This window comes from Polyodon spathula, chromosome 7 (assembly GCF_017654505.1).
Source record: "Polyodon spathula isolate WHYD16114869_AA chromosome 7, ASM1765450v1, whole genome shotgun sequence".
NCBI lineage: Eukaryota > Metazoa > Chordata > Actinopteri > Acipenseriformes > Polyodontidae > Polyodon > Polyodon spathula.
The window spans coordinates 16,528,410-16,549,649 of NC_054540.1; the positions used below are offsets into that span (position 1 = coordinate 16,528,410).

Here is a 21,240-nt window from a genome sequence, read left to right on the forward strand (position 1 = left end):
TTCACGGTAAGCTTGTCTTTATGTCTATTTCTGCTACCATTATTTATACTGTGTACTGTTTTGCATGTTAACTTCGTTAATCTGAAATAGCTACATTGGAAAATAATATAACTATGTTGATGCAATATGCAGATGCTATAGCTGAAAACACAGATTTTGAGATGGTATGCTTTTTACAAATGCACATTTTTTATTTTTAATTTTTTTTTTAAATTCCTTGTCATTGCCGTTTCTTCACAGTAAACAGTGGCCATAGACACGTTTTTATAAAGCAGTAACATGAGGTTTATGTATTTTGCCTAAAACAACAATAAATGGGTTTCCTAAAATGTTGAAATGACAGCTGTGGCCAAACATTTTGCAGCAACTACAATTTTAGGATTGAAACATAAAAAAAACAAACAAAAACAAACAAACAAACCAAAAAAAAACTAACATAATTTTAAAATAGATTTAACATTGTCAGTCCATAAAATTTTACAATATGATATCGTAAAAGCTACCGGAAGCCATAACAGTAGTGTCACAGTCGTTAAGTATATTCATATACCTTTTGTTTTACAAAGCAATACGTAATTCAGTATGTGACTTTATGAAGCAAAATGAGTTCATTCTATAGCAGTTTTCTTCACTAATTTTCAGAGGGGGCCACTTTTGCCGATAAGACATCAGTGTGAGGGCCGCCACACCGCCTTGTTCACATTTGTGTATTGCCGGGGGCCGCAGTAAAGTCCACCAGCGGCCACCAGTAGCCCGCGGGCCTTGCAATGAAGAACACTGTTCTATAGGATGCTGCAAGCCTTTTGGCCATAGCTGTACTTACTTAAGGTCTTCCTCCTCCCTACTGAAGCACAGCATCTCCCTGTTTGTTTTTTCTTGTTGCTACATGCATCTGTTTTATATTAACGCAGACTCATTACAGATGTGTTCTGCTGATTTCAGCATGACACGTCCCATACTCATTATGTATGTGAAGTTGCGATATCACACTAACATGCTGCCTGGAGGCAGATATTAGGAGTGGTATTTAAAGTAACATTAAGCCAATGTACGCAGATAAGTGTCAAAATATACACAATATCAAAATACGATAGCAGCAATCAGCAGCAACCAATTAATAATTCAGAATTCTCTCTGAACTATTTTAAAACAACAGCCTGCAATTATAGCTGCATACTTTGCACAAGTAATAATAATATATATATATATATTTTAAATGTTCCACAGTACATACCCTCCTGTTTTAATAATCTTTTTTGGCTGTTGTGGAAATCAATCATACAATAAATAGAACAAATACGCAGAGCGTGTACTTTCTAATCAAACATATTTGTTCCATTTTTACATAAAATGTGTTCATTCTTAAAATCTAAACGGTCAACCAATAAATATATTAAACCTATGCCTTAAAAGATATACAATACTTTTGAGAACTGTTCAATACCTATTTTAAGGTCAGTGTCTGGTTGGGGTGACAGGCAATGTACAGGGGTATCTTTAAGGAAATAGCATCTTGTTTGCTCCTGGTTCTTTCACACTTATTTGTGCACAGCTGCAATCACTAAGCTTTTTCTCCAGTAAGAATTTTGCTGCACTTTTTTCTAAAACATAATATTTTACTTAAGACAAAAAGTGGAGAAAAGTTTGCACTGGGACAAAAGCTCAGTAAATTTGACCTAGTGTTTACCTAATCAAACAGACATATTCTGTTATATATTATTCTACTCTAGTGTTGGCAATGTTACACTATTTTACCATAACAGCAAAGAAACACAACTACTTTTTTTGTAAAAAGCACCAAAAAAAGCGTACTGTAAAATACATATTTTTAAAAATATGATTGTGGTATCTCACTACTTACAGACAACTCTGTGTGGAGGAGTAAGGTGATATCCATTCGCTTCACACCAACCTACTGGGAAAATGTCCATGGACTCCACATCAGCTATATACTCTGGAAATGGCTTCTTCAAACCTAGAGGACAACACAAATATAACATTATTGGTATTATTTATTTATTTGGCAGACAGATTTAGGGGTTACAAGTCTAACCTTCCCTGGATTACATGCAGGGAGGTGAATAATCAAAGCTTATGATGCTACCACTCTATTCTTAAAAGACGTTTAACCAAGAACAAATGCTTTGACAGTAAAAGGAAAAGGGTTTATTGTGAGTTATGCCATTTATGTCCTTAAATCATGTAAATAACATTAAACCTAAATGGAAAACAGATTTAACAAGATATGTCACCTACCTAATACATATCCTGTGCAGTAGTAATACAAACAGAAATTAAGAAACGTCTGGACTTGCAACAATGCTTAAATAAACTACAGCTTGATGCCAAAAACAATGAGGTAGTCCTAACAAAGTGGCCAGACAGTGAATGGGTGAATGATCGGTGCTCAGATCTAAAGATTAATTTGTATATGTTTGTAACAATATGACAGTTAAAAGTGATTTTTCAAACACAATAAGCAGTCTGGAAATATCATGCTGTCATTTTTATTTGTGGTATATTTATTCAAATAACACACATCACCAAAAAAAAAAAAAAAAAAAGGAAAAAGCTTTTCTAATGACAGATAGGGCTGTCAGGTATTTCTCACAGCTGAACTAAAAATGTAAAAACATACCTCTCAGCAGCATCCTTTGGATAAATAAAAACCTCTTGGTTAAGTTTTGTATAACAAAACAAGTGCCACCTGAAGTTCTAAAAAGGATTATTCAAAGCTGTTAAAAAGTGAGGAGCAGTTTGATTGTCATTTTATTGTTTGACTAGTTTGTAAACGTGTTTAAAATCTTGCAAGCTGCGAGTTGTATGATGAGTCAATGTTACCAGAATCGTATTTGATTCAGGCTTTCAACAGTTCTCTCATCGTATATACTTTTTCAGATTCAATATAATGGGGGATCTACATTACAACATGAATACAGCCTTCTGATTGGTTGGACTATCACCAGAATTTGATGCAATTTTGCATAGCTATTTACTTAAATCACCATGTCGATTATCAACAAGGAGTGTTGTTATTTTGTTTGACGGCTATTGCAAGTATGTCGGCATTAAAGTTTTTAAAGTTGCTCTGAAAGTAAAGAGTGAATGTATAGTTGAACAAATGTACAAGAAGGTCATTATGAGTTACTATTTCATGGCATCAAATCATCTCACAAAATTGCTCTGTAAGCAAATAATCTACAGAAAATCATAAAGACTGTGTGTTACTGATCTGGCCAAACAAAGCAGCCTCTCCTTGTTTGGCCTTCTTCCATTTCCTGCATGTGATGCTAAGTAACACTATCAGTTTTTGGTTGAGGTTTTTGTAAGCTCCCCATATATCTGTCAGCTACAACTGTATTTCTCTTCTAACCACACACTTCCTTCCTATGATTCACTCTGAAGTATGGTTGGCATTCGAGCAGCAAGGGTGTCCTTTTGTGTCAAAGAATCAAAAGGCAATAGAAGAAACAACCTTAAAAGGAGTTTAATATCTTTAAAAGATATCTTAACCTTTTGCTGCTGAAGCGCTTTAAAATCAATCGTATGTGATCAATGACCTTTCATGTCATATCTTGGCCGTCCAATCAACAATCTTGTTTTTTATTTTTTTTTATTTTTGCATGGTTCATAACCATGACTACAGGCCATGTCTCCATATAATTGGTTTACGGCTAGGATGGGTGGGATATACAATGTTATAATTACAAGGATGCGCCACAGATGCCGCCATTTCAGCTGAGTTCATTGCTGACTCATATAGTTTTTTTGTAAAATACCACGCATCGTAAAACCTTGTGTAGCTCTGCAACTGTACAAGAGATTTCACTTCAGATTTCTGAATTGAAATCCTTGGAAAAATTGCGCAGCTCTTACATTCTCTAGATTTTCTTCTACATAACTTGGACAGCAATTGAAATTGGCAGTTTTTAAAAATGTTAGTTGTTATTATACATTTTTCTATTTTTGGGAGGCGTGGCTTGTAAGAAAAAAATATAATACGTTCCACAACAAAATACATCTACTTAATGCATTTCTGTAGGTATATTGGGTTTTCGTTTCTGATTTAAGTTCGCCAAACTACAAGCGCTAAAACACAAAGGGTTAAACAACATATATAATGCTCCATAAAGTATTTTGAAAAGGAATCAGTACACTGAACAATACATTGAAGAATAAATTGAACATAAAACAGTACAGCGGTAACTTGTTATTTCTCTCTATAACTTTGCATTTGTTTTTCAGTTAGGGATAAATAGGGATGGAGTGATGGGATAGAAAAATATCTGCTAACTTTTCCCATCTTCTCCTGTTCTCTTCTGTGTCACGAATGCGAATAATTAAAGTAAGATTTGCCAATGCTATTGACAACGAACTTACATAGACCATACAGTGCCCATAGTAAGCATTCACCTCCCTTGGACATTTTCAGTTTGTTGTGTTACAACCTCAAATCTTAATGCATTTAAACTGGATTTTTTTACTTTGATTTACACAACCTACTCAACATTTTGAAGAGGCACAATATTTTTTATTCTGAAACAACAGTTAATGAAAAATAAAAAAAACTGAAATGTCTTGGTTAGAGAAGTATTCACCCCCCGAGTCAATACTTGGTAGTACCACCTTTGGCAGCAATTACAGCTGTGAGTCTTTTGGGGCAAGTCTCTACCAGGTTTGCACATCTGGATCGTGCAATATTCGCCCATTCTTCTTGGCAAAATTGTTCAAGCTCTGTCAAGTTGGATGGGGATCGTTGGTGGACAGCAATCTTCAAGTCTTGCCACAGATTCTCAATTGGATTCAAGTCCAGGCTTTGACTGGGCCACTGTAGGACATTCACTTTCTTGTTTTTAAGCCACTCCAGTGTCGCTTTGGCTGTGTGCTTGGGGTCACTGTTTTGCTGAAAGGTGAATCTCCATCCCAGTCTTAGGTCTTTTGCAGATTGAAGCAGGTTTTCCTCAAGGATTTATTTAGCTCCATCCATTTTGCCCTCTACCCTGACAAGCTTCCCAGTCTCTGCCGATGAAAAGCATCCCCATAGCATGATGCTGCCACCACCATGCTTCACTGTAGGAATGGTGTTATCTGGGTGATGTGCTGTGTTGGGTTTGCGCCAGACATAACGCTTTGCATTTAGGCCAGATAGTTTAATTTTTGTTTCATTGGACCACAGAATCTTTTGCCACATCTTTTCAGAGTCTCCCACACACATTTTTGCAAATTCCAAGAGGGATTTTACATGGGCTATTTTCAGAAATGGCTTCCTTCTTGCCACTCTTCCATACAGGCCAGTATGGACAGTTTCTCCCATCTCAGCCATGGAACGCTGTAGGTCTTTCAGAGTTGTCACTGGCCTCTTGGTGGCTTCTCTGACCAATGCCCTTCTTACCCAGCTGCTCAGTTGGGGAGGACGGTCTGCTTTAAGCAGATTCTGGGTGGTGCCGTATACCTTCCACTTCTTAATGATCGACTTGAATGTGCTCCAAGGGATATTCAGTGCCATTGAAATCTTTTGATACCGCTCCCCTGATCTGTGCTTTTCCACAACTTTATCCTGGAGTTGTTTTGAAATCTCCTTGGTATTCATGGTAGTATCTTTGCTTTGAATGCACTACCCAACTGTGGGACCTTACAGAGACATGTGTATTTACTCTGAAATCAGGTGAACCACTTTTATTGCACACAGATGGACTCCATTTAACTTATTGTGTGAATTCTGAAGGCAATTGGTTGTAGCTGAGCTTATTTAGGAGTGTCATAGCAAAGGGGGTGATACTTATCTAATGAAGACTTTTCAGGTTTTTATTTTTAATTGAATTGTTTTTTTTTCACCCCCCCCCCCCCCCCCCCCAATTTTTCAAACATTGAAAGTGTTGAGTAGGTTGTGTAAATCAAATGAAAAAAACACCCTTTACATTTAAAATCCTGAATTCCCATTCACAAGATGAATTCTAAATGCACTTCTTTCTTTCAATAAATGTTTTAAAATATTCAAGAATCTCAATTGGGTAATGCTTATTAGGAAAGACAGACTGAGGTGCTTTGTCCGTTTAATTTCTCAGTGAGAATGATTTTCTGCAGTTTTATGACATTAGTAAGAGCTCTTGAACCGCTATAAAGAAAACTTAAAAAAAAAAAATATATATATATATATATATATATATATATAGAGAGAGAGAGAGAGGAGAGAGAGAGAGAGAGAGAGAGAGAGAGATAATTAAATTCTAATACTGAAATGTGTTATTCTTTTCAATAGCAGTCGGCGAAAGTGCTCACCCGGCATATTAACATCCCGCCTCTGCTCACGAATGATTGGACAGCTGTCAGATCTTTCACTTTCCTATTGGCTACTCACTCGCCTTCAATTTTCATGCAGAATACCGTGAAAGGCCTCTGCTTGCATATGATTGGACAGCTGCGTAAAACTTGGCAGATATTTGACTCTCCTATTGGTTAAACTTACTGTCATTACCTGCAACTGAAACAGACACATTTTATGTCCCACCCAGCTAACTTATGATTCGGCTACTGCTGAGAAAATGCAGATATTCAATTGGTTGATTGTATCGCAGAGGCCAATGGGGAAAAAAAAAAAAAAAGTTTAGTACGGACAAGCCCAGCATAAGCGAGCAGCACTGTCAACTGCTTATTTTCACACGCTATGACCTGCTAGAAATGTGTTCACGACCCATAATTTATGAACAGCTGCCGTGGGCATGATGGCCTGACTTCGCGGACATGAATTTGCCTACAGGCACCACTTTGAGGGTCACTGTTCTATAGAATCTCTTATTTTGTGAGGTGCTGGTGAGGTATTTATTTATTTTTTTCAGTTAACCAAAAAATAGATGTTTAAGTAATTTTAACAGCTACAGAATAATAATGACACACCAAAAAGCCTAGTGGATAAAACAGTTGCAGATTTGTGATGTAATGTTCAATAGAGCAGTTGCTGTGACCACAACCTTATTCTCTCTAGGCTGAAAACAGGACATGGGCAGCTATGATTGATGACACAGCAACTCCCCACCCCCTGTGAAGGAACCTTGCTGCAATGTGGTGGCCAGGAGGCAGAGGTTAGTTAGCAGCAGGAGAGGGATATAGTGACTAACGTTCAGACAAGCCTTACCTGCAATAATGTCTGATACAGGTTTATCAATAGCAATACGTAAAATAATGAGGAGTACGGAATTTTATTTTATGATTTTTTTTTAATAGCTTGTAACATATAAAACAACAACAAAAAATATGTATCTTATTTGTATCAGTAAACTCGTGGCTAGTTTTAATGCACTATGCCTAGGGATGGCCCCGGGCCAAAAATGGTGGTAAATAAATTAAAGATTGTTGTTGCTGTCTTCAGGAATGGCACTTTAATGTGTGTATTCACTCCTTCCATTGGATGATTGAGACTAGTTACCTTCTAGATGGAGCCACATCAACCTTCCTTTCACTTTAGTGATCGATGCCACACATATTTCTGCTGGATTCATTGGGTTGACAGCCTCCAGCTTCATGTTTTTGGAAAAACCCCGACTCAGTGATGTCTGCAAAAGCAAAATTGCAGACTGATTACCTACATCCTACAACAGCAACGGTACTGAAGAAATCAGGGCATAACCTACAGCTAAACGCTGATAAAGATTTAGATTTTTAATCTCCTGGTACTTTAAGAAATTACTTTCACGATACGTTGCTCTGTCACAATCTAGAATTCAAAGTAAGCATGGCATATACTCTGCAATAAAGGTAAAGATTTACTAAATTAATGTATGCCATTAGAGTTTTAATCCGGGCAAACACATAATTCAATGGTTCATTATAAACTTCTTTTAATCCTGTTTCTTGTCACTCTGCCATCCCCATACACGTTATCATGTTTTAGATTTTTATATACATTCAATACTCGTCTAGACAGGTTTGGACCTACCAGTAATCCCCCTGTGACACAATAACAAAGTAATTACTAATGCCTGGCTAAATGATTAAAGCCAGCATGTTAACAAGTTCTATGATCTTAAGTATTTCTTATTAGAACAGAACATATTTCAAAGCTATTCCTGTTATTTCAAGTGCACTATATTTTGCAACTCCTATAAATATTAGAGGAATTAGAGGATTAGAGGAAGAAAAAAATAATTTCTTTCAATTAAGATAAAGGAGATATTTTTTATCCCTTGTAACTACTGTTAAATGAAATTCAAACCTAATCTACCTATTAAACTATAATGAAAATATAATATGCTTTTCAGAAACCACAAGCTAAATTACAACATTATGCCTTACATCCTCCAGTATCAATTAATCATGAGTATCTTCTATACAACTGTTATATGCTCTTTCCCTGATAACAATAGCAGATTTAATGCACCTGTATTTTTTCATTGTGAAAATAAAAAATCTAAAACAGTCATTACTCGAAAACAAAAACTCAACAGCCAAAAAGCCCAATGAAAGCACAGAGCTTCACACAGAGGGGATCTTTTGCAAATGCAGCTTGCTACCTTGACCATTAATGACTTTTTGTGTCATGCCTGAGGGTGATCTATAAAAGAGCAATTCTCAGACAGAAAGCCAGTGCTTCTCCTTAATCTACTTGATAAAATCAATCCTCTTTCTAGCTGAGATTGGTAAGAACAAATCCTGTAGGACACCAAGAGAAAAGTATAAAACTCCTTGGTGTTATGTAAAGGTATAATATAAATTAATACATCAAGATTATGGTGTCTTATTAGTATCTTGTATAGTTCTGGTTACTCAAACTGTGCAAAATTATGTCTACAATATCATAAGACACACCCTACACATGACATATTAACTTACATAAATCACAAAAATAAATACTGTACTCATGAATTTCAATTAAAAATAAAAGGGAAATAATTATTCATATCAATGTATCTCACATTTCTAAAGCAAAGATGAGGAGCTGCCTCTGTCCCACATTGCTTCAGGTAGTCTGCCCAATCAAAATCCTGGCTGAGGTAACCTGCAAAATATAAAACAGGCATGACCTTTGGAAATTAACTGGGTACTAATGAAGGTAAGCACTTTCTGTATTCACAGCCAGGTATGGCACAGGTAGCTGCAGGTTCAGTTTATCAATATGAGCAAACTGATAATGTGATATTGTGGACACCAATTATGACAGATGGAATCAAACCTGATGGCCTAGGTGTAAAGCCCTGCAAACCTGTGGGTATCTGCTTTCTATTGGTGGATATGCATACAGGGATCTTGTTTTACATCTTTGCGGATCGGATGCAGATATGATTATTAATATTCGGTTGATAAAAGTTCAGCTTGTGTTTATCTCGCCTTGTCAAGCCACCAGTTTCTTTTCCCACTGCGAGGCCAGAGTACAGTGAGTATAAACATGTGGCAACATTGTCAGCTGATATGGTCACTTTCCATGGTTACCTGTTGCTTCTGCATGAAACCGTGTTCGAACTCTGTTTTTGAATATGTAGAACCAAATGTACAAGAAATTAATCACGGGTGAATACAGTTTAAAGGAAAATGAGAAAGGCAAGTCATCAATTTGGAAAACATTCTGATTACTTGCCAATGAAAACAGATGCACTGTGGCATGCAAGAAAGTGTGTGCTTTCAGTAGCCACAAAACAGGTACATCAAACTTATTAAAACAGAAATGTGAAACAGAACCAGGATCACAGTAGGCACAGACTATAGGCAGCTGTCTTTTGTTGTTGTAGCACAGCTTTGTGGCTACCAAATGTATTATTGACTTGAGAGGCTTATTTTTTTGCAATGTAAAGTGGTGTTTGTTCTGATGAATGTCACTGTTCTTTATTGCAATGCTGTTCTTGTAAGATCGTTGTGTAAAATGGTCAGGTTAAAAAAAGGGACCTCAGACGTCTTCTTGAAATGGAAGTTAATTACCTGTGTTCGTAAATTATGCTAAAATTATCAATAATTTATATTCACTAATATAGTGAAATAACTGCAATAAAACGTGCACAAAACTGCAGCTAGGCTATCCAAATTTACCTTTTTTTTTATTTTTTTATTTTTTTTGCATACACGCACAGGCAAACTGGCCACACACTCATAAAAGAGAGAAAGAAGGAACAAAGTGACAGACCCAATCATCCAGGCGCACTCCGTAACAGTATCTTTTTGAGGTGAACAGTATTCACCTCAAAAAGATGGAAAATTGAGTGTGTGAGTTTTCTTAAAGACTATCCACACACACACACGGAGACACACTGACAGGGGCAGTGGTTGCTGCTGCTGACTAACAGCAGAGGTGGAGATAGCTCAATCCCTTTTGTGTTCATTGTTCCTCATTCAAACATATTTTTGCAATTCAGGAGGATAAAGTTAAAGACTCATGGATGCGAATCTGATGCGGATACAATTTTTTGTATCCGCGCAGGGCTTTAACTAGATGATCACTGCCAGTCAACTGAAGTAGCAATTATTTAGGAACCAAACGAACACGTTAGCTATCGGCACGGGTAGAAAATCCGGACCCCGGTACCCACATCTTTTTTGGGTAATGATAAATTTTTTTTTTAAAAAATCACATATATTAATGTTTTAAGTGCATGATACATATTTAAATACTATATAGTACACATACATTTAGTCCCTTCAGATCTGTAGACTTGTGTGACCTTTTTCAGTACTTGAAACATCGAAATAATAATAATAATAATAATAATAATAATAATAATCTCAGTTTAAATACAGTCATTAATGTTAAGTGCGCTTCATGCTGCGGGATTCTTTGTGACGTATATTGGCCATATTCCGCTGTTGTTGCTGTTGTTGACATGGCTGTTATGTTATATTATGGACGTTATGGACTGTCGCAATAGCTACAGTAAATTGAGCCACAGGGGCTTTGACAGTAGTCGCAAAAGAGTTAGTGGGACATGTGCATCTGTCTGGTTATAACAATAAAGTGCTGTTCCTGATCACTAAATTATGTCTTGTGAACAGTGGCATCCAAGCAAAGCACTGGGTGGAATTTTTTTTACCCAGCAGGAAGAAACAGAATTTGCAAACTCTTCCAAGGAAATATTGAATTCAAAGGAGGAAACACACTTACTCAGTGTGCTCCATGGTATTTTATTTACATTGTATTTATTTGCTTATTTATTTTTAAATAAAGGCTGCTTACTTTATCTTTTTGGTAAGAAACTGTATCTGCGCAATAACTGTAGATAAAGCGTTGTATATTGGAAGCACTAATTATTAGTGGATCACAGAGCTATCACTGATATAAACCCATTAGGATGGGTTATGTTGTTTTCTTTCCGATTTAGTTCCTGAGAAGAATAGTCGCCAGTTATTATTATTGAGGTGTACTTGCTGCTCGCTGTGTTATTGTTTTCTGTATTGTTTTCATTGATATCCGGTCAGTTAAAGAACGGCTTAATGCAAAGCTTGTTTTAACGTTGTCTTTATTTTGCCCATGTCAAATTTTTCATTTTTCAAATTTTTCATGTAATTCAATATGTTAACGTAACATTATTCAGCCGGTTTCATTCGGCTTAAATGAAGCAAAATTTGTTAAGTCTGATGCAAAACTTTTGGTTATAGCTGTATATATACTGTATATATTTTTATAAAAAAAAAAAACATTTTTTAGACTTTTTTCCCCAGATCAGATTAAAATGTTTCACATTACATAAAACAATTATTGCTAAAATCTGTTTTTCAATGCCTACAATGGAATAATGTTATAGATGAATAATTTAACTCTAGCTGCTCTAAATCTTACAGGAAACAAACTCTTATTTAGATTGTATCTTTGATTGTGAAAGCATCAAAGTCAATGCTGTACAATACTTCAGCTATAAAATAGTTCAGTGAGGGCTGCTTTCTCTGTGACAAACCTTTGGGGCGTTTGAGGTTAACCCCGTTTTTAAGGCACCACTCTACAGGAAGGAGGCCGAGGGAATCTTCATGGCAGAGCAGTGAACTGGGTGTAGGATCTCCTGCCAGGTTGTCGATGGTCACATGGAAATATTGATCATTATAAACCTAGAAAGAGAGGTCATTCTCATATATATAAATGCATTCACTTCCAAAGAGATCTACAACATTCCTTTAAGAAAGAAATTCACTTTATGTCAATAACATGAATTCCCTCGCCAACTGTAAACATTGGAGCAACCAGTATCATGAACAATCAGATCACCATGACCCAATATCCAGAGTATGCATGAAATACGGATGCATATGTCTGGGTAACATTTAGTAGGTTTCTGTATTTTTTTTTTCAATTTAAAAGGACAACAATCAGCATAGAAAGGTTAAGACTATTTAGTTTGTTTTCTTGATATAAACCGCAATCACTGTACTTAGACTCTCAACTTCAAATGTAAACCTAAAATAAGCAATTTGTAACACACATTTTACACCAGGTTTCATACTAGTGAACAAGTTAATTGAATTGTGTTGCAAAATGGAAAGATATGTGCCTCACAAAAGGTATAACAGTTTTTAGTGGGGCTTTGTCAATTTCTGGGATTAAATGTACTGTATTGTAATATAATAACGTGTCAGTGGATATTGTGGGTCTCTTCGAACAAGGTGGATATTGTGGCTATCTTCCTACACATCCTGGTATTTGTATTCCATATTTAATATGTAAACAAAGATGATCCTGTTAATGAGACGCACAATACATCTCAGGGCTGGAAAACAGCTGTACACTTGCCTTGGTCACAGTCGCGGGGCTGATATAAAAAGGCTCCTGAGAGTCCAACATCTCTAACTTCATCCCAACCGAGAACGAATGGTTTTGCAGGTCTGCGTGGTCCTAGGTAACAAGACATTAGAAAAACTGTAATGAACCAGAACCAGATAAGCTGACGGATAAGCAGATAGAAGAGTCAAACACACGAAGGCCAATCAAGATCTATAAAGATTCACTGAACTTAAAACACTGAAAAATAATTTAGTATTAATGCCTGACGCTGTTGTAAGTTACAACAAGATTCTTGACTACATTCAGGTGTTCCAGGTCAATAGCATTTAAAACAAACACGACAGCCTGGATTAAATACTGAACGTGTAGCGAAACGGATAGCGTCTAAAACTGTGTGCCTACTTCTCTGAACCTTAACCTACACACACACACATACATAAATGTTTATATATATATATATATATATATATATATATATATATATATATATATATATATATATATATTATATATATGTGTGTGTGTGTGTGTGTGTGTGTGTGTGTGTGGCATATATTCCAAAAGAATGACATGAGTTTTTACTGTTTGATAAGTTAAAAAACAAGTTATATTTTTTGTTCTTCAAATTTAACCAACAAACTCATCGGATTGGTCGACTGCCCAGTATATATATATGTATATATATATATATATATATATATATATATATATATATATATATATATATATATATATCTCTGTGAACAGGATGGCTTTGCAGGGGTGACGTCAGACCAGAAGAAGGAAGAAGAACAACAAAGGTAGGGCGGTAAGTCTGTGATGCTACGGAGTCCAGGGTTTTACTGTAAATAATAATAAACAAAAGATTTAAACAAAACACACGGTACTTGAGGCCAAAATAAAAAGGTAAACAAAACGGACAACACTAAACAAGACAGTTGACGAACAGACAAACAAGTTCCATGCTGGCACTTCCAGCACGCTGTAGCAATTGTTATTTCAAAACCCCAAAAACTCCTCCCTCTCACCTGTTCTCCACTCACAAACACACAACCCCGAGTGAGTGAAAACATGTAGCTTTTCTGCAGCTGTACCGAGACTCGATTGCTAATCAATCATTCAACTGGAGTCTCGGTACAACTGCACGTGAATTAATAAAAGTGCAATTCCCTGTGCTCACATATTATTATACCCGCACGTGAAGTACTGTGCAATCCTCGTGCCTAAATACAAATATACATTTTAAACACTCGTGCTCGTAACCCATATTTATATCCCGTGTATTTTATACATAAACACCAACATTAACACACTACATACAACATAAAACACCAATAAATAGCTATATCATGTCAAAGAAATGGGGCCAGTGGGCCAGAAAAAAAATTGTTTGCAGGAAATAAGAAGAGATGTTCAACGGCAGTCTGAAGACTTTGTTTAGAAATGTTCAGACTACTTGCACACTACAATGTATGGAAAAGTTTCAAGAAATAAAATGTAAGAATTAATATTTTTTGAAGATGCAAGCCCACTTTGTTTAAAAAAATAATAATTAACAAGGGCTGTATGTATGTGAAGATCACAACGGAGAGTTTACAGTAACATCTGATCTGTGTTCATTTACATGCTTGCACGCTCAGCTGCAAAATACAAATCTCATTCACTGACCTATACGTAGCTACTCGTAAATCCTGTGTGCTACACAACCAGAAAATGTACAGATACTTGCAGGTTTGCATTTTCATTGCATGACATACTGCATTTTTAAAGGAAATAAAGGAAGTGCCTAACCAAATTTTTTTTTGCATCCATTCATTGCTGTGTTCTGTTTAAGTACAGTACTATGTTTTACTATGTAACAGGATTAATATCATAATTGGCAAGAATGGATTAAACTGAAGTGTAAAGGCAGCTTTTAATTAGTATTAGCCATGGACTGACATGCTTGTGAACAGTCGTCTAATTGCTTTATTTACACTATTTTGCTACATTACTGTGTTGCTTTTCTGATGAATTGCAGGAAGTCTGCTCAAGGTCCCTTGAGATGTGGTGTCACATCACATGCACTATGTTGTGCAGTATCATCAAATCCATACCAGTCTTTGTTGTAAATTGTCTTCTGTGTCACAAAGTTTGTGGTGATTTTATTCCATAACACTTAGCCTAGTATTCATGCAAAAAAATATTAATAATATTAACAACAATTCTAAAACCTAGGAACTTTTATATTTCCTTTGTGTTGGCGCAAAGCTTTCATTATGTGACTGACATTTATAAAAATGGCAGATCAAAAATGTAGTTTAAAAATTCCAAAATAGTTTTATTCACCGTGGACTAAATCCTAGCTCACTGATTATTAATTTTAAGGTCTGCCTGCTTCTAACAGCATTTCTGGTTCTTATTTATACTTTAAACATGTTACTTACTTCTCTTATTAAATGTTTGTAGCAACTAAAACTAAATATGTGTTTACAGCCAACAGTATCTGTTATTAGCCCTTTGCCCTTTCAAGTTCAAACCTTTGTCCAACTGTACATTAGATCAGTATATTAAGAAAAGGCTTCCGAGGAGAGGGTCGTGGGTTTGACTTTTTTTAATGCTGCTGCTTCCAAAGGAGAAAAGAAAAACTCTTATTCTCACTATTCTATTTTACAATAGCCTGGATACATATTTGAGAATAACTGTGAAAGTAACAACAGCCTTTAGTTATTTTCTGCACTACACATTTGTTTTCCTTGAGTAGGCACCAGCATCAGCTATACCGTACCCTGCTATGCATGGATAGATCAGTCACTGACAGATGTGATGACAATGCAATCCCAAGTGATTTAGAGTGCACCTACCTTACGGTGATTTTTTATTGCCATTACCTCATGATTATTTTTTTATTGGACAGCAACAAAAAGAATCATAGAAAATAGACACCAAATGTGATTGGCACTATCTGAAAGCATGTGTTCACATAGATATTGGCCAGTGCTTTAAAAAATGTTGGACATTGCTTAAAACAATATGACAGTGTGACAACACCCACTGCTGTGTACCAAATAATGTAATCATTTCTGCACTCATGTATTTAACAAAATAAATGTTGTGCAAATTCATATCAGTCGACACACAAGACATGATGGCTGCTAGGCCTGTGTCAGTGGCATCTACACATTGACATGTGGAGGGCGGACAATTGCTGCTCTTTCCCAGTACAGACTGGAAATTTGGATATTTGTATACAGTATTACCATCACTTTAACACAAGGTCGACTTTTACTCGAGCAAATACGGTAGTTGTACACTTGGCTTAAATAAAGTTGATTTATTTTTTTAGCCACAAATAAATTGGGAAATTGTAAGTGCAGAATAAATAATGGTTGTATAATAAGGAAAGGCAGATTAAACAAGTACTATTGGTTTGTTATTTTACAGCAGCCCACACTGGACTGTAAAGCATGATTGATGTGGGGGTGGGGCAGTAAATCCAACAGGCTTGCCCAGAACAATAAAATAAATGTTTTATCTGGTGTGACAAATAAAAAATAGTACTGAACTGCTACAGGCTATGACTGAACAGAATGTGAATTAATCTACAGTGTAGTTAATATAGCTGTTACTGTGTATAAATACAATTATATTTATCACTGTCAGATTGCCAAGACCATAAATACCCTGTCAAAACAGGGTCCTTTATAACCATTAAATATTCAGCTAACATCCCACATGCAATTACACTGTGGAAAAAAAAAAAAAAAGCAAATAGTAGTAGGCACAGCTTAAAGCCAGGCTGTATAACTTAATAACTGTTCTGAATAGTTCCCTGACATCACTCATTCTGAGAATCAAAATGCAAACATAACAGAGCTGAGGCAGACTGAATTCTGCTTATACTGCAGAATCCACCTAAGTGAGTTTATTGAACGTGTAAAGAGAATATTTTTTAATCAATCAATTTAATTTTAAACATGTAATAAACAATATATGGATCTTATCTAATCACAATTGGTACCATATAAATACATTGCTATCTGACTAATGGTTGACTGTACAATTAAGCGATATCTGTAGGACTGGGACGGTGTTGGAGGAAGTAAACAACTGCCAAGGGGATAAAGACTTAACACTTATCATCCCTTTTGGTACAAGATAAGGCAAGGCACTAAATCTGTCAACAGAGTTTTACAGAAAATTCCCACTTAAAAAGTTTTTTTATTGCTATTGCAGACCTTTGTCAGGCTCTGCAAAAAATAAGAATACAAGAATACAGCCCTACCACTGGGAAAGTGGCAAGTGATGTTAAAATATCTAAGAAAACAGCAGTCATAGATACTGTAATCTGACTGGTCAATCAGACGCTCTAAATGACTCATTTTTTTCAAAAACACATACCCTGGAGCCTTATCGCCATAAATCATCCCGTCTCTCTTTCACAATCTGCACCCCGCATACACAAACTAAACATCTTTCTCAAGAAGTAGCAATGTTGAAAGCAGGTTTATGAAAGCATTACTGTGCTCAAGAGTGGTGTGATGGGCTGAGCTATCACTAGGCTAAGGGTAGATGCCCTCAGCCATTGTGACATCTCAGCATATCACACCGCCATGTTGTACAATAATGCTTTCATAAACCTGCTTATGACAATTTCATAAAATTGTCAAATCATTATTTATTACTACAGAGAAGCCCAATAAAGTTTATTACGCACAATGTAGAATTTCTCTTTTGCAGCCGGTAGTTATATTGCACAACCTTTAATTAATTAATCATCTACCTGTAGTTTAAAAAATAAACTAGAGAGCTACATATAAGCAGTCAGAAGAATATGACCTAGAAAATCACATATTTACAGGTGAACCAAAGCATGCTGAATTGTTAAGTTGTTTGTGTTCTTTGAATGCTTCAGACAGTTTGTAAATGTTTGAAAAGTATCAAACCTAATGTCACTGTGACTCAGATGCAATTTGCCTGGAGTATCAAGTTAACACATCTAAGAGTATATGACACAGGAAGTACATTAATCAGTTGTGTTTAAAGGTGTTAAGATCATCTCATGGTGGTAATCACTGAACCCAGTCTGACGAGCTTATTGCATTGTAGAATTGGCACGACACACACAAAATAGAATAGTTTTTTTGTAAAACAGCATATTAATATGAAATACATGGTTATTAAAGAGATCCACAAACAGGTACTTTGTATTAGATTTTTGCAGAAGATACCAAATGCAACACTAAAACTTCACTTGGGTTGACATTTTTAATACTAGTCCCTCTAAGAATCTTTGATTCACTCTTTTAGGATATATGCAAATATAGCAAATATAATCCATAGATACTTTGCTACAAGCTAGTATCTTTGCAATAGATTTCTTGGTCTGATTGGAGGTAGGCCATTGGAGCAAGTTTAAATTACCCTACCTCTTCTACTGAGCTGAAGTTTCTGTGAACCACTGATCCCCAGTGTCTCTTCAGTCAAAGCAGATTACATTGCAACATGCTTGCAATACGCTAGCATTACCACAGCAGGGCCATCAGCTGAAAATGAACTGTTTATGTGTACGACTCGGCACTGACTTTTCGCCCAGCACCACTGCTATTAAAATCAAATCCTTTACCCACATTCAAAAAGACAATACTAACAAAAACAGAACAGCAAACCAACAGGGGTAGACTTCACAATAAACAGCCTTTAATCAGCGAAACACAAAAAAAAGCTCTAACCTTGAACACCTCCAGTGGGAGAGGATTCTTTGCTGCTTCAGTGAGTGCTCTCTCCAGGGCATCTTTCCATTCGGTAGCTGCTCTTAAACCATGGATCTCTGAGAATAAAAACGTGGAAATGAATGCACAGATCTATAATTACACTCCATTCACACTATTTAAAAAATGCAGTGTAAGGGGGCTCTTCAGTATTTCAATTATATATACTTTCCATTCCATGAGTTAAGTTCCCAGGTAGGTGATGTCAAGTGTATTTCACCATAGGATTTAAGCTGACCATAATAAGTCATAATGACTATATTAAAATAAAAAGTCATGTTAGTCACCCCTCCCCCACACACATTACAGTCCTCTGTAGACACCCGCAGGGTACAGCAGTTCAGTCTCTGAGTTTCTGATAAACAGAAAAAAAGAAACACAACAAAAAATAATTGAGGTCCTACTGTACACTGCAAAGACAACTTTTTGACCTATGCCCCCAAAAATTTTGAATAGAATCAAGTTTCCTATTCACAAGTGTGTCATAGATAACATCATCATGTAAGTATGAATTCATTTCTCTGGTGAATGAATAGATTCCATTCCAAAACCACCACCAGTATTCTAAACAGTGGGGAAGCCCAGGAAGGTAGTAAGTTGCATTATTTCAGCAGATCGATTTATAAATCTTAAACTATATAGAAAATGCTGCCAGCAAGATAGCAAATGGTCTTATTTTTATCCATTTTTTTAAAGAAAAACAAATAACCAAGGTGTCGCATTTCTCAACCCAAAAGCCACAGCCTCTATTTTCAATTAACTGCTCTGCATTACAACTTTTCACAAATGCATTTATTGCCCTTTTTAATCTTGATATTACCCAGCTGACTGCTTCCCCGACATACTGAGGATTACAGATGCTCAGACAAACACACACACACACACACACACACACACACACACACACACTACTACCATTTCTCATTTGGGGATAGGAAGTTTGCTGGAGGCTATACAATATAATTCCATGAAAAACAACAACTCTCCTGCAGAACAAAACATCTGTAAAACTGCTGAAGATATGAAAACAAAACTTGTCCTGTATTCAATGTTAGCATGGCAGCAGTCTTTTATGTAGCCTTAGCTAAACCCATTGTACTGATGCACAACAAGACACATCAAAACACTTGGAATACATCACATCCACCCGCCAATATAAGCTGAACAAACTGAAACGATAACATCAGACTTTTATTTTGTTATCATTCCATGTTTGGTAGGTCAGACTTATGTTTAGAGAAAAACTGTACTGTAAATGACGTAGGTATCTGTAAAATGTACACAGTACTTTGCAGTCAGTCACATCAACCTTATAATTAGGGCTTCTGTTTTTCGGTTTTTATTAATTTAAATTTTTCAGTGCTTATTTTGAGCTATTTTCAAGATTTATGTAAATCGTTTTTTTCGGGGCTTTCGCTTTTTATATACTGTATGAAATTACTGTGTTCGGTTACTTTTTTTTTTTTTGTGTCACAATATGCATAGTAACTCGACAGTACCTGCACAGTTCAATTGTACCTTCTTTCCTTTGCTGTCTTCCACAAATAAATCCTTAAGGTCATGGGCATATTCTTTTGCAGGTTTTGTGTGTTAAAGCATTTTTTCTTATTCCAACACAATTTGCAATTCTGTTTTAAATTCCACAAGCATGTAAATATTTCCTATGGAACTGTAATATAGCTTTAAATCTTGCAAGCATGTTACAATCCACAAATAGAAATGTAGGAATGTGCTGCCATGCAGTAGTTGGGGCGGGTTTAAAAAGTATCCAGGATAAATCAATGCGAGATACAAGTCAGGAAAGAGAGAAATTGCCCAACTGCACTGGGAAAGTATTATTTATTTATTTTGTACAGTAGGTTATTTACTTAATTTTTTTAAGGGAAAGGTGTCAAGTCACTGTGTAACAATTTCCAGTGTTGTTCCGGTTTTTGGATATGCACCGATTTCATTTTTTTTGTATCGGGGGTGTTTTATCGGTTTTTATCGGTTAACAATGAAAATCAGAAGCCCTACTTATAAAGGTCTCTTTACACTGGTAGCGGAAAGCGGTAAACCGTGTGGCAGAAAAAAAAAAAACTATTGTTTTGAATGGGTGCAATTACACTGAGTGCAGAACGGAAAAGCGGCACGGCGGAAACGCGGCACGGCAGAAAAGCGCACAGGATAAAAACCAGAGTGATTGAAAAACCAATCCTCAGAGTTGGGGAACATTGTCAGAGCAGAAGGAAGCAAGTTTTCTTCCAGGACAATGCTCCATGCCACACAGCCATGTCAATCAAGGTGTGGATGGAGGACCACCAGATCAGGACCCTGTCATGGCCAGCCCAATCTCCAGACCTAAACCCCACTGAAAACCTCTGGAACGTGATCAAGAGAAAGATGGATGGTCACAAGCCGTCAAACAAAGCCGAGCTGCTTGAATTTTTGCGCCAGGAGTGGCATAAAGTCACCCAGCATCAATGTGAAAGACTGGTGGAGAGCATGCCAAGACGCATGAAAGCTGTGATTGAAAATCAGGGTTATTCCACCAAATATTGATTTCTGAACTCTTCCTAAGTTAAAACATTAGTATTGTGTTGTTTAAAAATGAATATGAACTTATTTTCTTTGCATTATTCGAGGTCTGACAACACTGCATCTTTTTTGTTATTTTGACCAGTTGTCATTTTCTGCAAATAAATGCTCTAAATGACAATATTTTTATTTGGAATTTGGAAAAAATGTTGTCAGTAGTTTATAGAATAAAACAAAAATGTTCATTTTACCCAAACACATACCTATAAATAGTAAAACCAGAGA

General features: G+C 36.1%; 1 protein-coding gene across 3 annotated transcripts in view; it reads right to left on the reverse strand.

The window, feature by feature from the left end:
• LOC121318256 (scm-like with four MBT domains protein 2) overlaps nucleotides 1-21,240 on the reverse strand; it is a 75,894-nt gene that overhangs the window by 21,548 nt on the left and 33,106 nt on the right. For all 3 annotated transcript variants that reach the window (XM_041254728.1, XM_041254726.1, XM_041254727.1), the window contains 6 exons: nucleotides 18,400-18,497; nucleotides 12,698-12,799; nucleotides 11,871-12,018; nucleotides 8,910-8,992; nucleotides 7,424-7,550; nucleotides 1,862-1,975 (listed from right to left, as the gene is read on the reverse strand). In XM_041254728.1, the coding sequence (XP_041110662.1) occupies nucleotides 1,862-1,975; nucleotides 7,424-7,550; nucleotides 8,910-8,992; nucleotides 11,871-12,018; nucleotides 12,698-12,799; nucleotides 18,400-18,497 (672 nt within the window). The remainder of the gene's footprint in view (nucleotides 1-1,861; nucleotides 1,976-7,423; nucleotides 7,551-8,909; nucleotides 8,993-11,870; nucleotides 12,019-12,697; nucleotides 12,800-18,399; nucleotides 18,498-21,240) is intronic.